This window comes from Etheostoma spectabile, chromosome 11 (assembly GCF_008692095.1).
Source record: "Etheostoma spectabile isolate EspeVRDwgs_2016 chromosome 11, UIUC_Espe_1.0, whole genome shotgun sequence".
In the NCBI taxonomy this organism is placed as follows: domain Eukaryota; kingdom Metazoa; phylum Chordata; class Actinopteri; order Perciformes; family Percidae; genus Etheostoma; species Etheostoma spectabile.
In genome coordinates, this window is record NC_045743.1 from 9,426,889 (window position 1) to 9,451,488 (window position 24,600).

Genomic DNA, 24,600 nt, shown 5'->3' on the forward strand with positions numbered 1-24,600 from the left:
ATAAAAGGCTTCAGAAAAATACTTCAGAAATAATTGTGCAGTTTGGGTGTAGCTCTGTAATAGCTTCTTAAGTATCTGGTCCCTCTAAGCGTGGTTTATTTTTTAGGCTTTCTTCAATTATTCATAGTAATTAGATCAATTATTTCATTTGACATGAGAAGTTAACAAACATTACAAAAGAAGAAAGAAGGAAAAATGAGGAAAATAAGAATTATGGCTGATATCTACTGATTTAACATTCAGTATGCAGAATGCTCCCAAACTAATTGAATATTGTGCATTTACCAGACTTATAGCTAAAGTCATCACCCATTGGTTTGTACTGATGCAATATGTGTAAATATAACATGTATATATATATATATATATATATATAAAACACATGCTGTCCCTTTTCCCTTTAAGAATGGCTCTGTTTTTAAGCTCCTTACTAGTAGGCAACATTGTGCTTGAACTCCACTTTCCTAATTGTAAACACTTAATGTACTCCTTAAAATTATTAATATAAACAGCATGTCTCTGTTTAAACATATCACAATGCTTCAGTGTACAGCTGTATCTTTGCAAGGCTGACAGCATGCTATGTTTGTTTACCTCGCCCACGTACAAAAAACACGATTGGAATATAGTTTGCGGTGTAATTGCACAAATGTTTTTTCTTCACAATGAGCTCTTTAGTGTCACCTACTGCTCTTTGTGAGACGCACAGGCCGCATTCCTGATGCCTGTTCAACCACATCAGTATCAAGTTCATCAGACATTTGTGGAAATGTGATACATAGACATTTTTAACATGTCACAGTTGGAAAAGCAGTTGGAAAAGCACAGGTGTAAATGAACAAATTAATAAATCCCATTTACAACTGCTTCAGTTTCTGCTCCTGGTATTGTGCATACTGGCTCACTGTCAGGCTTACAGGGGCACTGAAATAATACAAAGCCGTTGTTAATGTTATCAATAACATTTGTGCTGTTACACTTTCTCTGGCTAAATAAATTTGAAATTTTCCTAATGCAACATTCACTTGCCTCCTTTCGGGTCCCGTAAATAACAAGCACACTAAAATAAATCAGATTGACTATGAGGGTAGAGCATAATTCCCACTCGTATTTATCTCAAAAGACTCAGAACCAGCCATATACCCACCCACACTTTTGGCTCTGCTTGGATGTGATCATGACAAGAGATTTATGGCCCACAGAACATCTGTTGTTAAACTGTCTTGCCACAAGATGGCGATGTGCTTCACTGATTTATAAGAACCCTCTACCTTGAGAAGTCATGTGTTAGACTCGATGTTGAATATTTTATTTGCAGTAAGAAACAAACCAAGCTTTCCTGTTGCATGATGCCCTAACCTAACAGAGACACCCTGTACATTCTGCTGATCTACCTTACATAATCCAGCGAGGACTAATTCAATTTGATATAGTGGGGATATGGGTGTTTTCCAAGGCAACTGTTTCTTTTTATAAGCCTCTTCATCAGTTTCATTACCATGTGTGGCTTGTTTGAAAAGCATAACTATTACAGAGACCATTGTAATATGCATACTCAGGCACTGCACACATATACATCTAAGGAGGCTTGAACAGCTGCCCTTCTACTTTCTAGAGAGAAAGTGCCTTTCTCCCCATAAATAAATACAGTATAGTCCTGTTGGCGCATTTTCCTGTCAAACACATGAATTTATCAATCATTATTTATTACCTAGTCAGGAGATTAGAGTTTGTTAAGTTTCAATTGAAATAAATTGGTATGGAAGTCAGAGTTGTGTTAATATATTTAACGTTTTGTTTAAAAATAATTATGAGAAGTGTCCCTTTTTTCCACATGAGCCCCTGCTCCCCAAAATGTCTGTGCACGTCCCAACGCCTACTATACGTTCAGGAGGGATGTTGTCTAAATGTTGCATCAGTGGTGCAAAGTTCAGTTTCTAAAATAACGCACAGCCTAGTGGAGGCACAAGTTTTCCAACAAAAGAAAACACAGGCTCGTGTAGAAGGCAAAGTCAACTGATTTGGATAATCTAGTCAATGATTTAGCTTAGCTACTTTTAGATGCCTTTTCACTCAAATGACTAAGAATTGTCATACACAAAGACCCGATTATAAATGAAGTGCTGCCTATACACAGTATAAATCCCTGTTAAAGTGTTTTAAAATCATGATTAAGCCCACCTTCTTTGGCAACAGTCAGCGCACATGATGGCACAGTGGGATGTGTGCGTTGAAGCCCACAGTGGGCCGGCAGGCAGGCAGCAGCGCTCTGCGGATGATTCCTGGTTTGTTAAACCATGATTGGACAGACTGTGTCACGTTGGCCGTGAAGCTGTCACTCCGATGCTGCACCATTGTTCCCTGAGCAGCCGGAAGGAGTGCATGTTGAAGCACAGTTGTTATATGCGACAATTGTGCCGGTATTTCCAATAGTTTACTAATCGGGAAATCCGGTAGCAGTTTTTAATGATCTCACAGCGGTGGGGGATTTCCGCAGAGGAAAACTGGTTTAGGGAAAATTTGTCAAGCCCATTGAGAGAGAGAGAGAGGGGCGTCATTGACTGGCTGGATACCGATGAGAGTAACGAAATGAATGGTGAGTAGCCTAGGAGCAATCATAGGTCTGGATTAGAACACATGCATTGATTAAATTGGTAAAAAATGTAACCCTTTTCTATGTTGCATGAAGTAATAACACATTTTATATGTTTGTCTGCTGTGCTGTTACCTTGATATGTTGGGACTGGTTGGGACCCATCCCTGGGTAATCCATTTGCCAAACTCTTCTGAGCATCAAACCTCAGTCTGCTTGGTACGTTTGCTAAATAGTCATTGACATTTGACAGATTTTGCTCTAATATTTCAAGGTCACATTTTCTTTGTTTCATTCAAACCATTGGTGATTTAATTGTGTAAACACTGTGCACAAAATGATTAACACTACAGATGTTTATTATAGACACAGAGACCCAGGGGATCCTGACTGTTAAAGCGCCAGTCCCTTTGTGTATGTTTGAGGTTGCACATGTGTGTCACACAGGCTACTGTACTAGGAGCCAGTTGACTGGTATGTGGCCAACTGAGCCACTCATGCAGACCGCAGGGAGAAGAGAGTCTGGTTCCCTGCAGAGCCTCCTGCAGAACAGTCAGAGGAGGCAGAGAGCATGTTTCCCTTAACCCCCCCGGGGATGCCCCCTCCAACCGCCCCAGCTCTAAGTGACTCACAAAGAGATTTTAGATGATGCTCTGTCAATCACCTATATATCAATGCTAAAATTGCAAGTTTCCGTGACAAAACCTGTGTACTACAACATGTGCATTACGAAACAATGGCTTTGTGTTCATGTTGTTGTGACAACACTGCATAAAACATGCTTTAAAGTCAGCTTTACGAAATCTTGTAACTCTAGAAATTACAGTAGAAAGTTGCTCATAAATTGGCAGTAGTCTTAACTATTTCTGTTTCCCTTTTCTATTCTTCACAGAACAAAGGGGGGTCACTACAGTGTAATACATTTTGCTAAAGGTAAGATCATATCTCCTTCTTGCTGTCTGAAATAATAATTTCAGCCTTCACAAAACATTAACATATTGAGTTCATGCCTGTGAGATAGATGGTGTTCAAAGCTTGCACAACTGTTGCTACGCTGCCACAAAAGACCCTCTGATAACAAGATATGATGTGATGTTGATGCAGACAACTGTGTTTAGTCAATACAGACAGCTGTACTATTCTCACCGGATTATACTAGAGAGATGCTTCTGATTTCAACATGATGAAAAGAAGATATATTCTTTCTATTTTTCAGCAAATCAACCATCAGTGCTATAAAAATGTGTAAATCGCAGGCTTTGACATTTCCAGGCAGTAAAGACAGATAAAGTAATTGTTTTCATTGTTGCCTTGTGGTTCTAATAGTCTATGTTTACATTAATGTAATCAAAAGATGCAGTTTTGTTGACGGTCTGTTTTTTTGTTACATATTAGGCTTGAATATGGCAGCATCATTACTCTGCCATGTCTTCTTTATTGTTATTTATTTATTTTTTTTCCTTGTCAGCCTCTTTAGTCAGAAGGCAGCATCAAAAGAGGCAGTCCATCCCTGTCCAAAAACATGCACTCAAACATGCAACCATACACATGCAATCACACAGCTATTCCCATCTTTGTGATTGAGATCTGAAAGGCAAGGGCAGGGTGTATTTTTCCTCTTCAATCCATCTGTCTCCTCAATCTATCAGCACCCAGTCCTCAAAGGAGCAGACTTTAATTAGTACATGTGTCACTGAGCTAAAGGACATTGCAACATTAAGTAGATGTATTTACTTGTGAAAAGCTGCATCATTAAGCTGACTTATTTGAATAAATGATTCAGTCATGCTGCTATTACATACTGTAGCACAGATGGCTAAAGCTTGATAACAGGAACTGTGGTCCATTAAAGACTTACATGAAAGGTGTTATGGCTTGACTGCACTAAGGAGAGTCTCTCTGCAGGAGGCTGGTGTGGGTGAATTGTCTGCACACAGAGGTTCACATGCCAAGCCAAATTAATTTTGTTTCCTCAAGAATTTGTGGCTTTAGGCTCTACCTGGAGGTTCAGGAAGATTTACTGAGTGAGGTTAAAGGTCAGATTGTTATGTGGGGAAGACTAGCTGGATTGTGTTTTGAAATAAGTAAGAAATGAAAACAATCAGCCAAAGTTGTACGTCTAATGGGTTGTTTTACACTTTGCTCGACATCTTAGCACCTGGATAAGTTAAGTGAGATGAATCTAACAAACATTATGGACTGTGGAATTCTATTTTCTTTGTACTTTCCGAGTTATATGCAAAAATGTATCAAACAAACACGGAAAAAGACTCAATATAGAGCACGAAATAGTTCAGCCATCCCTCCTTCTGTCCCCAACATGCTACAACAAAACATTTGGAATGTGAAATAATAAACCATAGAAATTACAATACAAAAAGAAATTCACCAGGCAGCATTCTCTGATATTTATATAGATACTTTTTGATTAGTTAAGATGATCTGTGTGATACACAATTCATGTTCTTACAAAAAACAATTTGTAATTCCATATTCAGTCTGATTTATATGATACATATGGTTCATTCATAGGATTATTAATAAGAACACATAACTAATATAACAGAGCAGCTTTGTGCGTCCCAGCAGGATTCATGTTTCCAATTTAGTTGTTTTAGATGTAAGCTCTGGGCGTTCACAGTTTAGGACTGTGCTCTCTTGAGATGTTGCCATGACACCTATTTGGAATCCTTTGTCTGCTGCCAGCTAATTAAAAACATATGGCGGTGCCTTAATGACTTTTATTTGTCAGTGCATAGTATGCCACCTCATAAAGGCTTTATATAGCCAGTGTGTTCAGGCATCAACATCTGAAGTTGTTCTGTAATTATTTGTTAGATTTTCAAATATTCTACAATGGGAAATTTAATTTCCCATTATCTTAGCCAGTGATACTTGAAATGCCACTGCATGGATACACACATAGTTGTAGTAGGTTCAAACTAAGGAAACCTCTAAGAATTTTAGTCTAAATCATTTAAGATAAGATAAGGTTATGTCCATTTATTTTTATTGCACAACAAATCAGAGTTATGCACCCTGAGCTTAATCATTTACAAGATAAACTTTGTTTGAAAACACTGCCTAAAAAAATAATAAAAAAATTATCTCAAGAGAGTTCCTGGTTAATTAAGTAAAATAGATGAAGTACATTAAGTATGTATACAAGGTCTCATTTCAACTTTTAAAATCTGGATTAGAGCCTTTTTCTTTAAAGGCATGGAAAACTCAATCAATTCTCAATCAATCAATCGATTCTCAATCAACTTCTTTTCAGCAATTTTCTGCTAGTCTGTTTTCTAAGTTATAATGGACTGTTGTAATTGCACGTGTCATTTGGAAAAACATGATGCCACATACTTTTATGCAACAATCAGGAATTAGTTGGTTAGTTTGATCACTGTCAGTCAAATCTGATCAAACAACGGGCAACGTCCTTATGAAGCACTGCTAATATCTAACCAGGGCTTTTTTTCTAGATTTTTATTTGATGCTGAGCTTATTTAGTCATGACTATTTAATGTTCATGATTAATAATAACTTGTAACTTTTATTTATATAGTCTTTGACAGCCACAAAAAAGTTATACAAACTGTTTTGCATGTGTTGGCACAGTGACAAAGGTCTTTGTGACCAAATGTTTAGAAAATACATTTTGCACATTTGAGATTTGTGCAGATGTTTTGAAGTTTGTATTTTCAAAGCAACCAAATGTCTGATTATTTCAATCTCTCATAGGCTCATCTCTCATATCTTATCAACAAAAAGACATATAGAGGAAAGCACTTATAATTCTCCAAAAAGCACCATCGCTGTAATTAAAGGATCCTGACATCATTTTCAACATCATGACAGCATTCTAAGTAAAAACTCCAAAATAGTTTTTTTACTTTAAATGGTACGCTTAGTGTTTTATAGTGTATTTTTTTATTTTATTTTATTATTTATGTGTATATTTAATTATTGTAAGGGAAATATAAAAAGGAGTAACATTTTACAGAATAAGACAGAAACATACCTACGCATCAATAATATATCATGATCTATATATCTATAAACATAATATAACCTATTTTACACACTTACAATCTCAGATAAAATCCTAATCAACAACACATTGAACAATTAAATTAGGTTTGTATCCTGGATAACATTCACGTAGAAGTATTTTGTGTCATTTTGTTTTTTGATATCACTCTAATTTACTATACTGTAATCACATGCAGAGCTGGCCTACATCACACAATTTCTCAGTTAACAGTGTGAATGTTTTGCATTTGAAAAAATTATTCAAGATCTCAGCATGATACTGGCTATATATAAATGATAAGGTTTGTCTGCAGAATATGAACTCCACATCCCACTGCTTTCTCAGCCTGTGTGAGAGATCAAAGCAGCCCTGTCTCTATGAAATGCTTGGCAGCTCGATTTCTGCCAGCATAACCGGCTTCTGCGAACTTTCAGGTGGCATGGGAAAATATACTCATAAATAAAATATAGAGCCATGAATAATTTGGGTGAGCTTTTGTGATTGACATGAGGGTGAGAGTACTTGATTATGCCTCTGCACTGTGTGACTTGAACGACAGCAAATCAAAACATTACTCTAAATGTGGAGCTTGTTTGTTCGGGCTTGTCTGCTTCAACGTATTTTGATCACTGCTTGTAACAACAAAGATTTTGGATCAAATCTCTTCTTAAAGATTACTCTTCCATTTAAGCATGTAGCTCTATTTCATTAAAACACTGCTAATGCTTTTTGGTGTGAAAGTGGAAACCACAGATCATGTAAGGAGTCAAATGAGTATTTGCCATAATATTAACATTTATGTCATAATACGACAGTGTGCATTAATACAATGTTAAACTGCTGCAGCTAGATATTTATTAGACATGGAGTCACCCTTTGCTCTGAGCCCATGTGGATAATAAGGAGCCGTGCTGCCTCTATTGTTCTATGAGGAGGAAGAACAGATCAATGATTCCCAGCTCTCGGCTGTACAGTAGCTGCAAGAGGGAGGCTGCACAGGCATCACCAGGCTGCATCTCCTCCGTGTGCTGAGTGCTGTGCAGTGAGCTACACTCTCCCCTCCCTCCTTTCATGTGTGTGGAGCAGATCTGTCTGCAGCCTCAGGCAAGTGCAAGTTAACAAATGTACAGAGCGCATGTGAAGTCTCATTTGCATAAATCTGTAGATGTCACTATGTTTCCTTAAATGGATTCCTTTGTGTTTTTTGTGCTCAGTGTTCTTTTTTTGTCATACTTGTGTAATTTTGCATAGGCTGGCTGAGAATGAAGATGACTTTATTTGACAATTAGTGTTATTTATTTGAAAAATTGGTCCATATGACCTCAATTGCAGTACAATGGGAAAAACAGCCAGAGCAAATGTTTATTGTCACCAAACAATTAGGCAGGTGTTTTTCAGTGCTCTGTACCTAACATAAGTAATGACAGGCCACTAGCAAAGATGGCACGGGATTGGGCATATAAAAGATTTGTAGATACTGTAGCTTAATTGCACCATTTACACATGGATATATTTTTTTAAATATCTGAATGATCTATGAGAGTTTCTGCCCTATATGTTCTTCAGGAACAGGATACAAATGATTATTGTGTTATTCCTAAATATGATCCTAGCTCATTTACAGATTAAGGGAGATGCCCCCTGACCTATTACAAAACACTTTCTTCTTTGCCCTTTTCATGTATAATTTAGGAATCTATCTCACCTCTTCAACAAAACAGCGTCAATGAATATATGAGCAGTGTGTTTGTGTTCTCTCTGAGGCAGGGATCCCCATCTGTAGCTGTATAATCATCCAGGCCACAGCCGCACCTCAGGGGAGTCCATCTGAGACCTGGTCTCTCTCTCTTTATATCTATCTAGTTATCTCTCGCTCTCTGCCAAGCTTCCTCTCCCTCTTTTTCAAAGTTGCCGTGTAAAGCTGAGTGTGATAGGATGAGTGCGAACACAACCTCAGACTGGCTGCATGGCCCAGGATCTTTTGTGGTTTCAGGGTTTGATTCTACTGAAGTGCACTCAGACATGGTCTACTGCAATGACATTTTTTTTCTTGCATTGAAACAAGAAGAAGAGAAAAGTAATAAAAAAAATCTGCCAAGCCATCCGGCTGAATATGTGCTTCATCACTACGGAAACACTTGTAGTCTATGATGCAACCAGCCATACTGAATGGCATAGGCAGTTGGCTGACATAGATACAGAGCAAGGTAGCACGTTTTTAATCTATATCAATCTATACCAACACAACCCCGCTCTTATGCCCCCACATATACACATTTGGCGTATAAACACAGCTGGAGGAAATGTGTCTCCTAAAAGTTTATTATGTAGCAAATAATTATTGTATACATATGTAACTGATTAATTCGTGACCTGTGTATATTCATCTGCAATGTTTCATACCAATTATGATGGGTTAATGTAGCGCAGGGAAGGTGAGAGTGGAGGGCAGTTGACTTTGACATAGACTTTGGATGTCAGTGTTGCTATTAGAAATATTTAAAGCTACAACAAGCCATGTTTGACCACCGGGGCGCAGAAATACTCAGCAAAGCCAAAGCAAACTTAGCTGAAGCCCAAGTGTTAATACTGCTGGCTAATTGATTTAGTTAGCTGATGTGTTAGTTAACCTACAGACTTCTCCGCTAGCAACTTGTTGAAAATCAGCTGGCACAGCCAGAGGAACTCTCTTCAGCTTTTAACCGGCTCGGCTGGAGAAGTGCTCTTGTGCCCATGCTCTGTGGGCCCCAAAACACGGAAGTCCACTGAAGCCAGAAAACTCTTTTGTTGTATGCTCCTAATTAGCAAATGTCAGGGGATGGAACATGTTTTTTATTAATACATCCATGATCTGAGCATGTTAGCTAGAGATATCTGCCTACTGTCTTATGTTGCACGGAAAATTACCTCACGTTGCATTACTCGTGCTAATTCAATCACTCAAGTTGCAAAATTTCAGTTTATTTGATACAGAGTAAAATGTCAATACAGTATTTAAAATATCACTTGCAGGTCAAACCATGATCTTTTCCTAACCTTAATCAAGCTGTGGTAGAAATACAGTAAAGTTAATACCAAATGTGCTTTGCCAATACAAAAAAATAGTAGTTACACATGTGGCCTTACCACAACTGTCCCCTCTATTCCTGGAACCAAAGGTTTTATTGTTATAAGGGTACAGTGATGGTAATCACTCTGCCTTCTTTGTCTGCATGGGCAATGTCCATCTATTAATTAGTTTTTATGTGGAACATTTTGTAGTTGGTCCTGATATTGTCCCATTACAACTCTCTTCAAAATCTAGGTGCCTCCTTGCCAGTATGTAGATGGGAGTGAAGTGTCTGCTTTAACACAGACATTGTAACAATATCACACACAATGTGTCAGAGCTGGTATTTGATGATTGTGATGGACATCCAGTAAATATTTGTTTCTTTTTACATACTAACATTTGTGGTTCTCTTTCCCAATGGATGTCCATGATATTTTAGAAGGCAGCTCTGGTATGAATTTTGCCGTGCTTGGAGACGTCTGTACTGTAAGTGTTCTAGGCCACTGCACCACACAGTGGCATCTCAGTTTGGCAAAACCCTGCTTGTGTTGCTGATGTGATCATGCATTTTTGTGTCAGTATTTGCTCTGAGGAGAAACAAACTGCCAAGGAAGGATAAGTGATATATGGTACATGTGGGGATGTGGCACAGTCCAGAACAATTTCTATCCACTTATTGTTCATGGCCACTCCAAGTATCTTTTATGTTTTTGGAAATATGCACCATGGGCGCACTGTAGATCATGTTCTAAATGATGGCAGATGGCATTGTGATCTGTATACTGCAGCCTTATAGTAGACCTGTGAGATGCAGCTGATGGCGACCTGATGGAGACCTTTGACCTTAAGGGCTTGAATCTATACCTATCTATGTAGTTTTAATAACCTTCAGTCTGTTCTGTATGACATTTAACATACGGTTAGATAGCTAATCTTGAGATGGAAAATGGCTGTGATGAAGGTGATAAGCAGGGTGGATGTAATTATTCATCTTTGGTTCACTGCAGTTTCTTCCATTACTGTAAAGGTTCTGATTTATGGCCACGGCTGCCAAACAGTTGCTGATTTGTTGTCATGAAGCCAGACAGTTCAAAATAAAATGTTTTGCAGAGATCACTGAAGGGTTTATTCGATGATTGCTTTTACAATTTGCATTTTAACTAACACATGCACACACTGTGAAGGTCCTTTATCACTAATGTTGTGAAAAGGATCATGGAAATAGCAATTGCAGGACCGTTTTTGATAAGGCAAGTCATGTGTCAGAGTATAGACAAGAGACAATCACTCTCTTCTTTTCCCGCTTCCATTTTGTACATGCTCTGTAATAAAGAAAAAAAAACAATTTGAAGGAATCCATAGTATTTTCTGTGAGAAACAACAAGCACTCTTCTAGTTGCTTTTTTTAACAATAAGGTTCTTTTTGGATATATCATTAAAAAAAAATATTAGAATTTGCCTTTCATCTGTTCCTGTGTTGAGATTTGGGCAGGGCTTTTGCATATGACCCCAATTACAATATGCACAAATGATTCATTCGAAACCCTTTCTTTGTTTATTTTGCCTGCTGTCTTCAATTCCCTTCATTGAAATATGAAAGCCTCTTGAAAGTCAGAGCAAATATAGGTCACCATCACTGGCGCAATGGTGTAACAAATGCCATCTCTCCAGCTTATGTTTTGCATTTTCATTTAATAGGGCAGCATATATGTGTGATTCTCTTGGATGAATAAAGGAATGCAGATAAAGTCACCTATTAACACATTTCATCAAAGTGATTAGAAGAACAACCAGGCTGAAAGAAATGTGTGTGTGTGGTGTGTGTGTGTGTGTGTGTGTGGTGTGTGTGTGTGTGTGTTGTATATATTTATATGTGTATATATGTATGTGTGAGTGTATATGTGATATCTCGTTACAGTTGTATTTACATTGACATTTTAACCTATACTGTAATGATCAAAATCAGTTTTGTTAAAAATGAATAAGAGAACTTTGACATTTGAAGAGATGATGACAGTTGGACCGAGTTTGGTCAGGTCCTATTTTAATCTAACAGTTAAACATGTAGAACATGTAACAGAATATAGAAAGGTTTTCATGTAATTGTAAGCAGAAAACCTTAAAACAAAATTAGTTCATGGTTATTGTAAAGTGTATTTCACAGCCTATTCATTGGTTAATGGTGTTTTGTCACAATTATTATACCTGCTTAGTTGGAAGTGTGTAATGTTGTTCAGTATGGCAGTCAGAGTTTAGCCCAGACAATTCATTTAGATGCTAAAAACCTTAATAAAATTAAGATGTATTAAAAGATGTTTCATTTATTTAAATTAATATTAAGTATGACAATGGCAGATGCAAGCAGTTTAAAAGACAGAAAATCAGGCATTGATTCATGGCTTCCCATTTCCATTATAAACATTTAAATACAGATGTCATTCAAGTTAAGACTGAGATAGTTTTTTGCTTTACACCCTTAGGTAACCTAGAACTAGACTCCACAGATCCAGCAGGCACAAACCATTGTAGCTCATGTTCCCACCTATTAGTCTGAGTCATTGGCAATCATTTTAATTGCGTGGTCTTTTAGGGAAGATAGAGACACACACACACACACACACCACACACACACACACACACACACACACATACACATAAACTGTGACATGGGACATGAACCTTCCTATTAGTCTGATCAGTCAGATCAGAGTGGCATTTATCTAAATTGAGTAGTACAGTAATTTTGACCAATTCCGTAGACCTGCATTGATGTTGATGGTGTGATTTTCTAATGTTCAATTTTTGTTTGTGTCAGAGATACATACAAAATTAGAAGTGTTGCATGTGTTGTGATGCTTGCTTGCTCTTTGGTCCTTCTGATTCAGCCATAATCGCCGACTGTAATCTTTGAGTGCTCAGCAGAGTCCGTCAGAGTACTGTCAGTACACTTCCACTACTGTGTGCTGAGTGCATGTTTAAAAAGAACAATTTCAATAGTCAACGTCACTCTTAGAAGCGATGTAAACCCTTAAATAATATAATGTGCCTACTAAATTCAGTGTAGCATGTTATGTACAAATACAGCTCTGATTTGCTTGACAGTGGTTTACCAACTTCAGGAAATAATGACACTGAGACAAATAAAAAAAATGTCCATATCAAGTACAGCACAGTACAGGTTAACTTTATACTAATGTTTGCTTTAAAAAAGCTGTGATTCATAGCTGCGGTGATCTTTGAAGGTACAAGACCAAATTAACTTACTGCAGCTTGCAAATGTGTCTGTGGCCAGATGATGTTATATAGTACACAAGAGAGAGGCAGTTTGTGCAGTGTGAGGAAGAGACAACAAGGATGGAGGAGGAGCGCAGTGCTGTCGAGGCGAGGTTCAGTGAGGGCACTGGTGAGAATGCAGAACATTGCAGAGTCGAATGACAATTGTTTTCTTCAAGTTGCATCAAGGTAACAACATCAACCCTTTTACATAAGATTGTCAATAAATGTTGACTTTAACAGACATTGTATAAATTACCCATAGCTAAACCGCAATGTATTAAAATCATGCAAATAAGAGGTTTGATCAGCAATGTTGCTAGCTGTACAATTTGTGTGTTAGTGCTCAAAAACTCATTTGTTTGTAAAGACCGAATTGCTGGGCTGACTGTAAAAAGGCCTCTAGACTTCAAGCAATCCTGTACGAGGACGTGCAGGACCTTTTATGTTGAAATATGGTCCAATTGAGTGCAAGAATGATATTATGGCTTACTAACTGCACCAGCTGTGGTCCACTAACTCTTCTGCAGAACTTCCTGGCATAGTAAGTGTTGGGATCACATTTACAGTGCTGACAAATCTTATTGAGGTAGAATATGGTGATATTTTCTTGTCAACATCTTCCAGGTATTTGTTCAGCTTTCATATGCTAGTTATTGCAGCTGAATAAAACAGTATGCTCAAATGTTTATAGAAATATTGTGTACTGTTCTGTCATGCAACTTAATTTATCCTGGATTTTTAGTCATCTAAGCTTTTATTTTGTAGTTTTATGCTCTCTCGATGGTCCTATTGTGTGGTTCTTGGCATCAGATGTTTCCCTTTTTCCTTTTCTCTATTCTCCCCCATTCCTTTCCACCTCCCTACTCTCATTCCACCTCTTCCTCACTCTGCCTTTCCACTGTACTATTCCCCCTTGAATCCCCTCCTCTCTGCATCTCCCATACACCCCCCATACATTTCTCCAACATTCTGTCTTTTTCCCTCTTCTGACCCCCTTACCTCTGCCTCCTCCTCCCCCATGCTCACCCCCTCCCTTTCCCCAGCTCATGTTGGTAAAAATATCTGCAGACAGCAGGAGCAGAGGCACGTTCTCTCTCTCTCTCTCTCTCTCACTCTCTCTCTCTAACTCTCTCTCTCTCTCTCTCTCTCTCTCTCTCTCTCTCTCTCTCTCTCTCTCTCTCTCTCTCTCCCCTCTCTCTCTCTCAGACATCCCACCCATGTGATCTAACAGGCTGCCTCTGCTTTGCTCCACTCTGCTCCAGTCAGCCTTCTGCCTCTCAGCCGGCTGCAGCTAATGAGCCTTTGTGTGGCCAGAGAGAAAGAGAGAGAGAGAGAGAGAGAGAGAGAGAGGGAGAGAGGGAGAGAGAGAGAGAGAGAGAGAGAGAGAGAGAGAGTGACAGACAGGGAGTTAAAGTGAGAAAGACTGCCGTCTTGCAACAATAAAGCATATGGTACCGACAGTGCAGTCAGAGCTGGAACATTACAAGTCTCTCTCACACTCCTGCACCCTTTTTTCTCATGCCCGTGGAGCTCAGGGGTTGCTGCAAGTCAGTGGACTGAAACAAAATGGGAACCTCTTCACTCATCCTGTTTCACCTTTTGAATAGCGACATTTATGATTGTGTGGCTGTGCTGCTGTGAGAAGAGGTGAAAGGAGTCACAGTCTGCCACTGGATACAGGTCAGTTGTTCCTGTGAGGGCCAGAGCACACACAGAGAAGTGTAATCTGGTCATCATAGGACTGATGTGTCATGACTTGCACCAGATGCCATAGGCTTGGTGGCATCACTTAGTATGAGTGTTTTGAGGCTTTATTTTGACTGTGGGAATGACGAAGAGGAAAATAATTGTATTCAGAATGCAAGTGGGCTACAGTGCCGTGAGCGCTGTTGATTAAGGACAGGAGTTGGTTTCCACAATTGATGTGTGTGCACAGAGAGGCAAACACAGGGAGGGGCTTTCAAAGCTGGCTTTTGCTGCATTATTTTCTCTGGGATTTTCTCCCTTGTAACATAATATATGCTGCACAGCCATGATTAGTGGTAAGGCAACAGTGAAGACAAAGAAAGAGTTGTTAGTAAGGAGCAACAATCTCTGTTTTTTATTTAGCCATGATAAAAGAGGTTCACCCTAGATTACCCACAGCTCTGTGGCTTATGATGTCATGCCTATCCAGTGTCAAGATGTTACCTTTTTAATGCTGTTGCAACAGAATGCAATTTAATTAGTAATGCAATAATCAGAGAAAGTGTGTATATAAATATATACCTACACACACAGTATTCATAATGTAATATAAAACTAACACTGGGGCTTTGGTCTTAAAAAAAACTGATACACAGTAGCATTTGAAACACTGTCATATGGTCAAGCACTAGTTGTGAGAGTACATTAGAATCTCCATGGAAACCACTTTTGGTATCAAAGCCTATAGTGCAGCATGAGCTGAGTACTAAGCATACGAATAGGTTTCCAACAATGGTATCTAATTAGGTCCCTCGCTAGGAAATGGACTAAAATACACAGGTCATTTCTGGTGGAAATTTCCACTCCTGTTTGCCAACACATGAAGTGGATTGTGAAAATGTGTTTGTTCACTGTTTTGATGTGAGATTAGCAGCTTCAACATTTTAAATCTCACAAGAGTTTATATATTTCAGGATTCGTTCATTAGTTAGTCATTTGGTCATAGATAGATTGATGTTTTTTTTTGTCAACCAGCTCAGTTATTTGCTTTACTGAATCAAAAAGATGGTTCACTCTTGCTCAGGATGCCATCTCCATATTAATATCAGTTCTTTCAGCAGGAAATCTTTTTAGAATCATCTCTCCTCCACTTTCTCACAGATGGAGTATGCCTTACATTCCTTAGTTGTAGGTTGAGTTGTTGACTCTGGAGTTTCTCCAAATGCTGGTGGAGCCATGTCACCGCGCTGAACAAGCACAGCCTCCTGGGAACAATGACCATCTTGCTGGCAGCGCTAGTCCTCTCTGTGTTGCACCTCTTTCTCTCAGGCAGCATTTGCATCTGTAATGACTTGATAGCAGAGCCCAGATGAAACACTGTGGCTGTCTGTGAATGGAACTCCTCCACTAGCTGCTCTGGCAGATAGACAGAGTTGGACTGGGTGAAGATGCATGCTGTCTTTACTGATTTCAGTTACCAAGAGAGAAAGCAGTGAGGGAAAAGCTGCCAGTCATAGCAATCCTTGCTGTACTACAGCAGCACTGTTGTTTTATTGGATATATTTTAAAAAGTGACATGACGTTCCAGCTGCTGCTGTTCAAACAAGGAACAAAGGACTCTTCAGATACATACAGTACCTTAAAGGACTACATTTTCACCAATGCCTCATATTATGAAAAGGGAATATATAAGTCTTGGAATGGTACAGCCATCACACATTGAAGAATAATGGTATTCAAAGGGAAAAAAGTAATCAAAATAATACATTGTTGAACAGTTACAATGTAGTAGTTCCAACGTAATGGTGATTAGTTTAAGTGTAGTTGACTGATGATCCTGTTCTTGTTTATTTGTTTAATTGCGTCATCAGTCAAAGGGAGTTAATGGCTCCCCTCAATTGACATTAAAGTGGTCTGTAACACTTCTGTTACAACAGCCTCTGTATAAAATGCTGTAACTACAAACATTAAGCTGCACCTACACAGCCATACAAAGTTACAAGTGTTATTATTTAATGGCAGTTATCACTGAAAGGTCTGTAGCAGGAATAATATCTAATGGTCCATTGTTGCTATTATTATTTTGCAATTATTAACTTTTTGAAGATTATAAGGCAAACTAGAGCCTGTCACAGTACACTGGTACCACTGAGGCCTGTTCTTTTTTTCTGTAGGAAGCGTCTGACATGACAGAAGCTCATTACAGATGTACAGGATGTCATTCATTATCCGGTCAACAACAGCCTCACCTATTCCTTCTCTAGCACTTCATGATGTGTGATATATGTACAAATCTCTTTGTGTTGTGCAGATTGTTGCTACACTTCAGTAGCTACACGGAAGTGCACATCAGCATGAGTTTGCACCTGTATAAATGCACATAAACATCCCGCGAATACTACAGATGCATGCTTTAATCTGTTGTACTATGTTTTTTATAAAAACCTCCAGATGTTTCCTTCCTAGATGCAGTGTAATACATTTTTGTCTAGTGGATATTTCTCTTCTTTTATAGTAGTAGTCAATTAAATGCACATAATCACATAATATTCAACTACTGTACATAATACATATATATTGTACATGATTACACTTAAACTGATAGCAGTACAAGTTGGTCCAGTCTCTTTTTTCCCTACGCCTCTCAATCCAAGACAGCGGAATGAACTTCCTGTAAGGCAGATGTAGTATGTATTAGCAGCTTTCTCCTTCCATCTCAGCTCTTTTGTTCCAAGGTGATCAATCGCCCAGGGAACGCCTGGGAGTCTGGATAGCAGCAGGAGAGATTTTGTGTGTCCTTGTGTGTGTGGGCGGGGAGTCTGGGTCTCATTTCTAATTGAGTGTGTTGAGGATTATGAAGGCCCTAAACTGGATATTAAATAATATGTGGCCCCTTTGCTGTCTTTTGGTTTCAGGTGCAGATGCAGCGGACCATGAGTGGAATACTGAAGAGAAAATTTGAGGAGGTGGAAGCCTCCTCCTCCCCGTGCTCTTCCTTGCGGGAGTCTGATGATGAGGTCTCCTGCAGTGAGAGTGGGGATAGTGGTGACAGTGTCAACCCCGCTGCCTCAGGCCCTTTCACCCGTGAGTGCCTGTGTCTTTTAAATTCAGGCATTGAGCTCTGTGTGGCTAACATGCGCACAATTGACAGAAACAATAATGTCATAATTTCATCTCAAGGAACAAAAAGCTAAAGCACTGAAAAGGATTTTTAATCAAGAAGGGAACAACACTTAGAAACAGCCTGGTTTAGTCTTTTACAATCAATGCAGGATGCAGGTTAGAGAGAACCAATCTGCATGTCTGTAGATAAGGGAGTGTTATATGAATTTACAGGCATAGCTGGACAGAGAGGAGAGGAGAGGAGAGGAGGGGAGAGGAGGATGAGTGATGCTAAGAGTCCAGTGCTGCTGTAATAAAAGGGAAGGATGCACAGACAGCCTCCATCATTAGCACCAGCATCAGTGTACAGGCCCAGCCAGATGAATGAGCTGATGCAGTCTCAAAATGTGTGTGTGCAACATGCAAAACGGATGGTACCATACAAGTAAATGTACCTCTCTAAGGCTACTATTATTTTCATTATGGATAGATCTAAAGCTTAATTTCGTTTGGTCTTCAAAATTTACTGGTGAAAAATGTCTGTTGTGATTTCCTCAAGCCTAAGGTGACCAACCAACAATCCAAACCCCCAAAATATTCAGTTTATAATAATTTAAAACAGAAAAACAGCAAATATTATTTCACATTTAAGCTTCAGTGCGTAACTTTTTTTTTTATAACAATGAATGTCTGTTACATTCAAGCCATTGCCAAATGAGTTGATACAAAAATTAAAAAAGAGTGCCTTTAAACAAGCTTTCCAGACTTGTGGACGATTTTGATGTCACAGCTATACAATAGAAAAGTAGAAAGTGCTACTATAGTGCCGTTATAGTCATTACCTGGCTGCGTTGACAGTGAAGAGCTTCCAAAATGCAAAGATGCATTTTCGGGAGGGGGGCTTAAAGAGACATGCATTAAAAAAGCATATAGACAGACTGCATATGCAGACAGGCTGTAGGAGACAAATGTTGTTTTTGAACATTTAAGCATGTAAACACATTCTCATAGAAACCCGTGAACCTGAAAATGAGCATAATATGGGACCTCTATATGTTTCAGCTGCAGCCAAGACTACAACAAATTAACATGGGCTAAACAGCTACAGATCTGCAAAGCTTGTTTTGGTTTACTACAATAAGGTCACACTGAAGATTCTGTGAAGTTCACCAGTTCTAAAAGAGGTCAACTCCCAAGAGATTCCACAGTTTTTTTCTGGCTTGAACTGATTTTGTATTAAGAATGCAGTCTTAATCGAAGATAATCCAACCACAAAAGACATGTCTCCTCGGCAGGTTTAAAAAGACACCTATAAGTAACACAGTGCACGTGCTAATGTCTGAGAGATAAGACAGAATGTGAGTGGAATAGATAATACGGTTGATTCACCCTTTTTGGTGATTAATAATGCAATTCTTAAAGAACAAAAGAAAGGAGCCACATTTGGACAAGATGTGTGTATGTGCACAATTTGGCTACTTAGGATTTCATTTTCCAAAATGAAAATAAAAAGTAAACAATTTTTACTTTAATTAAAGGCAAAGTCAATACAATACATTTGTTTTGATGATGCTTCGAATGTGTGAATGACATGCAGATGGCAGACAGCCCCCCTCTTCTAGCGAGACATACATTAGGTAGGGTGCTGCTAGGTAGGGTGCTGCTAAGCTTGGCGTCTGTGTCAGCTGCAGCTGCTGGTAGCCGGGGAGAAGGTCAGCTGACGGCAACAAGGGAGCTGCGCACTCTGACGACTTCACTCCTGTAAAGCAACATGTGCATGTACAGTGACGGACTGTCTTGGCAGAGAGATGACACAATTAATTGGTGGTTTTACATCTCCATGCTGTTGTGTTAGAGAAAATTATCTATAATATGTTTTTGTTTCCAATAGGGTAAAAGGGTTAAGGAAAACTTGCTGATTATTGTTAGTATTTTAAAAATACTGTTAACATGTTTTTTGTATAGGTTTTAATGTATACATCCTCAAAACAAAAAAAAGACCGTAACATCTGCTTCCTGTTTTTACAGCTAAAACAAGCTGACGGCTGTTTGCATTTCTCTTTATAGATAATGAAACTCAGCTCAGCTCAGTCTGACAACTCTACATCTGTAATGAAATGCATTGTCCCTCTTGCGTGGGGTGGAGAGCAGTCACAACCAGATGGTTTCTATTTGTCCTGTCTGTCTGATATTGGGTGAACGCTGGGAACACTGCCTCTTAGAACCAGCACTCTTTAGCTCTGGGCCAGGCAGGGGATTATTTATGTTCCGTCGTTGCCCTCCTCTCTGCCTCTCCCTCTTGTAGAGCTCTCCTTAAAAAGACACACTGGGGACTTGCATGCCAAGCGGAAGCACAGAGCTGTGATGAAATCCTTCCCTACGAAGCTGCGCTAAGATACGTAGAAGCTTGCTGTAAAGCTGGCAAGAAAGAAGTCCTCATATTTCAGGCATTTAAGGACAATACCCTCAGCATGTCTGTCTTTTGCCATAAAAATGTCACTTATCTTAACAGGCTTTACATGGCTATAAAACGGGTCTGCTTCAACATGAAAGGATGTATACATGATAACTAAAAGTGACACATTGATTTGCATTGTAGAGCTTTAATTATTTCCACATTGGATTATTGAATTGTCAAAAACAGTTTACAACCAAGATGACAAGTACAGGCAATATACCACTTTTTTAACATTCTAGTCTCCCTTTGCAGCTGACTCGATATTGAAGAGAGAGAAGCGCCTGCGGACGAGGAGGGTGCATTTTGACAATGTGACAGTGTACTACTTCAGCCGGCGGCAGGGCTTTACTAGCGTGCCCAGCCAGGGAGGCAGCACACTGGGCATGTCCAACAGGCACAGCTGGATCAGGCAGTACTCCCTGGGTGAATTTGCAGTGGAGCAGGAGAGGATCCACAGAGACATGCTCAGAGATCACCTGAAGGAGGAGAAACTTAATTCAATAAAACTCAAGGTACATTTTTTGTAAACTGTGTCTCTGCAAAATTGAGCTTCTGTACATAGGATTGCATATGTATTATATCAGTATGTAAAAATGATGAAATGGGAAGGATTTTAAAGGAATTTGGTCTTTATTTAAAACAGCACTTTGTGTTCTCTCACTTTTATAAAATGGCTTTGATGTGATGCCTACTTGTTTTCAGCTGACTAAGAATGGCACGGTGGAGTCTGAAGAGGCCAACACGCTTACAGCAGAGGACATTTCTGATGACGACATTGATCTGGACAACACAGAGGTAGATGAGTACTTCTTCCTGCAGCCTCTTACTACTAAAAAGCGCCGGGCACTGCTGCGCTCCTCTGGGGTAAAGAAGATTGATGTGGAAGAGAAACATGATCTGCGGGCGATCCGGATGTCCAGAGAGGACTGCGGCTGTGATTGCAGAGTCTTCTGTGACCCAGAGACCTGTGCCTGCAGCCTCGCAGGGATCAAGTGCCAGGTAAATCCCATGACAAGCATGCCCTCAGCTTTATCCCAGCCCTTGTAAACAGAGAAACATACTGAACATTTAAAGAGAAGGTGCATTGATCAATGACTGATAATAGTATTTAGAGAAAGCACATTCATTATTTGGAACAGTCGTGTCATTATCACATTACACAGATCATCCTTTTAAAAAAGAATGAATAGCACAGTAAATGTTGTGTTTTCTTTAGGTGGACCGTATGTCATTTCCATGTGGCTGCACAAAAGAAGGCTGCACCAATTCAACTGGGAGAGTGGAGTTTAATCCTATCCGTGTTCGGACCCATTTCTTGCATACCATAATGAAGCTGGAATTGGAGAAGAGCCGTGAGCAGCAGCAGCAGCAGCAGCAGCAGGCGTCCTCCACCAATGGTTACCGTAGCGAAACTAATGACCTGGGGGCCGGAAACCCTCTGGTTCAATCCCAGCACAGGTTGGAGTACTCTCTGTCAGACGCCGTTCCACAGACGGCCAGCATGCACCTGCAGGCTGCGGACGAGATGGAGGAGCCACTAGATGATGAGGACGAGGATGAAGATGAAGATGAGGAGGAGGAAGAGGAGGAAGAGGAGAACGAAGAAGATGATGACGAGGAGGATAGCAGCAGTGTTTGCAGTGGACTGTCTGACTCTAGCACCCAGAGCTTAGCCAACAGCGACTCTGAGGAGGATGATGATGATGTGGAGGAGGATGCAGATGAAGAAAAGTCTAAAAACTTTCAGGGCAACATGACTACCCCCTCAGTGTCTCGGTCTGAGGTTGTCCCCTTACCCTCTGTGCTTTGTTACAGCGATGGTTCTGTGGCTCATGACAACCACATGAACGGAAACACATATTTAATAAACTCCTCTTCAGCTGAATACTATCAGCTGGGGAGCTCCAGTGCCGTCTCTGATGGCCAAACCGGCCAATCCAGTGAACCCTACGGGGAAGCCTTAGCATTCCAAGATCCAGTCGGCACGACCAACGGCACTGCCGCTCAAGGACAATTCAACATGTCTGCCGAGCAGTACATAGACTACTCTAATCAGGCTGAGGAACAATACTCAGCTAATCACCACTTCACTCTGACCAGCGGTGCTCCTGCCACCCCCTTAACCTGCTATACACCTGATCAGGACAAGAAGGCGTTGTCCAAAGCAGCGTTTGTGGAGGAGCATGACACCCAGAACAAGACGCAATTTCAAAACTACCTGAACAATAACACCCAGGGTTCCTACAGCAGCTCATGTATAACAGCTGAACAGCCACAGCAAGAGTCCGGTGTTAATGGCCATTCTGACCTGACCCTACTAGGAAGCAACACTAAGAACCTCCCTTTACCAGACCATTGCCCTGAGGTCGCAGCCATTTAGTGGGCCTCGCCTTTTAAAGTGTTCTTTCATTATTATGTCTTTACTTGAGCCTGACCAAGTGGTATTTTAAGGGAACATATTCATGGCCTTGTTTTGCATTATCTGACTTAACATTTTAGAGCAATTTACAGCACTGTAGTACATTTTCCATCTGTAACTATAAAGCCATAAGTTCATGATGGAAATGTTTTAATTATTTGCTTCTGAACATTTCTTCACTACAGCGTGCGCTTTAATGCAAGATGGAACAAATGGAAAAAAAAACATTTTATATGTTATGTCATGCCGTGCAATGATCTGTAATTTCAGATGTAAAGTTCTAGTTTTAAGCAGATATTGTACTGTAGATGGAACTTTTCTATGTCTACTGTATGTGTCAAATGTGCAAAAAAAAGGTTTATTGTCAGTTTATTTATTGTTTCTGAATTATGTGTACACTTATATATCGGAAATGTTTTGATAACATTACGCATGCTGTTTTGGGAATCTCAGTGACATTTAGGGAAAAAAATGCCATTGTTTTATATAAAAATGTGTTGTGTACATAATAAGCATTTCTCTTCTTCTTCTTGTCACTATTATATGCTTTTCTATGGTTTTTGGAAAAGCATGGGAAAGTCTGAATTCTTATTTGTATCTTTGGAATACAATATCAATAGCATACAATGTCAAGAAATCAATTAACAGCCTTTTGCACTTATGTGTGGGGGTGCAGGCATGCCGTTGGTTTTAAATCATGAATACTTGAACAGTGGAAAAAATATTGCCCCTCACTTCTTTTTTTCCTCTCCACAGTTCACTCTTAGAATATCGTGATTTGCAGTTGCCACTACAAATTAAGATTTATTCTTTGAATAATTTCATTAATACAGGGATATTAATAAAGTAGCACTTTGAAATATCTCCACAAGTATGAGAAGCTGATTTTGAACTAAGCTGTTTATTTTTTGGGATCCAATAATGATGTTGATTTGCTTTATTGTATTATGTGCAATAGTTAGAGCGTTTTTAATAGGCAGTCCCTTTAAAAGAAGATCCTCGAGATTTATTTTAATTGGCTGTCATGGCACTTGATATTGTACTTAAAGCACCACTAGTTTAATACAAAATATGCCAATAATTGTGTATGGGGGAAGCAAATGCTCAAGGTTGACAATCAAAGCTTATTATGAAACATGATTTAGATCAGTATAATTAACAGCTACACAATATGACTCCTTGGTCCCTCGAGCCATTAATAAATGACTTAGCAGCCAGATATGGAAATAATGTTTACCAAAAATCTATGAATAACCTCTTTATAAAATCAGTGACAAAAGAGAAATTAGAGTGACCGCTCAACACTGGGGGACTGCAATAATTTGGTGAGCAGTACTACTGTAATATGTTCTTTACCTTGAGCTCTCTGCTCCTGCATGAATACTGATATTTGTCCCTCTTCCGAGCTTGCAAATATCTGCCCATATTTTATAATCAGAAGGGTCAGTACCAGAGTTATAGTGGTTCTTTGTGATTGTTGAGTAGCTGCGACCTCTCCCGCCACCTCGGTGGGACAAAAGAAGTGTACAGACTGCTTTCAGGCAATCAGTGGCATCAACATGGTCGAATATTGGCCAGATCCAGATTAATCATGCCAAAGCATACAGAATGAGAAGGCTAGATACAATGAAACTGCATCCAGTTAACATTCCTGTGTTGGTTTTTTGTTTTCCAGTATTTATTATGAATGATATATTGAAATGTGTATTTATTGTGGTTTACTAAAATTCTGTATTAAGTAAATTGCTTCACTATCTTAAAATTGTCTTTTGTTTCATGCTGGTTGTGAGTTGTAAAGCTTCATGTGCCTGATTTATTTCATTATATTTCTCATTCTGTGAAATGCAAACGTTTTTCACAAAATGGTACAAATGTTTTCAATGTGTTTGCTTTTCCAACTGTAGATAGAGACAATTTCATTTTCAGTTGTTTCATTTTTAACATGGTTTTGAAATACATTTAATTAAAATTGCTAGCCAACATT

At 39.3% G+C, this 24,600-nt stretch overlaps 1 protein-coding gene across 3 annotated transcripts; it reads left to right on the plus strand.

Moving 5' to 3' along the window:
• The first annotated feature begins 2,306 nt into the window (after positions 1-2,306).
• On the plus strand, positions 2,307-24,378 carry csrnp3 (cysteine-serine-rich nuclear protein 3). 3 transcript variants are annotated; one of them, XM_032528903.1, is made up of 6 exons: positions 2,308-2,596; positions 3,486-3,526; positions 17,553-17,721; positions 20,450-20,709; positions 20,900-21,196; positions 21,414-24,378. In XM_032528903.1, exons 3-6 carry the CDS (start codon positions 17,559-17,561, stop codon positions 22,575-22,577), a joined length of 1,884 nt encoding a protein of 627 aa, XP_032384794.1. In that variant the 5' UTR covers positions 2,308-2,596; positions 3,486-3,526; positions 17,553-17,558; the 3' UTR covers positions 22,578-24,378. The 3 variants fall into 3 exon arrangements, with proteins under 3 accessions (XP_032384793.1, XP_032384794.1, XP_032384795.1); XM_032528902.1 differs by lacking the exon at positions 3,486-3,526 and having other exon boundaries at positions 2,307-2,596; XM_032528904.1 differs by lacking the exons at positions 2,308-2,596; positions 3,486-3,526 and adding an exon at positions 14,204-14,631.
• The last annotated feature ends 222 nt before the right edge of the window (positions 24,379-24,600 follow it).

What these genes read in the sequence shown, in the direction of transcription:
- csrnp3 (XM_032528902.1), top strand. An exon ending in TTAATTCAATAAAACTCAAG is followed by an intron (nt 20,710 to 20,899) that starts GTACATTTTTTG and finishes ACTTGTTTTCAG; the next exon opens with CTGACTAAGAATGGCACGGT. An exon ending in TCGCAGGGATCAAGTGCCAG is followed by an intron (nt 21,197 to 21,413) that starts GTAAATCCCATG and finishes TGTTTTCTTTAG; the next exon opens with GTGGACCGTATGTCATTTCC.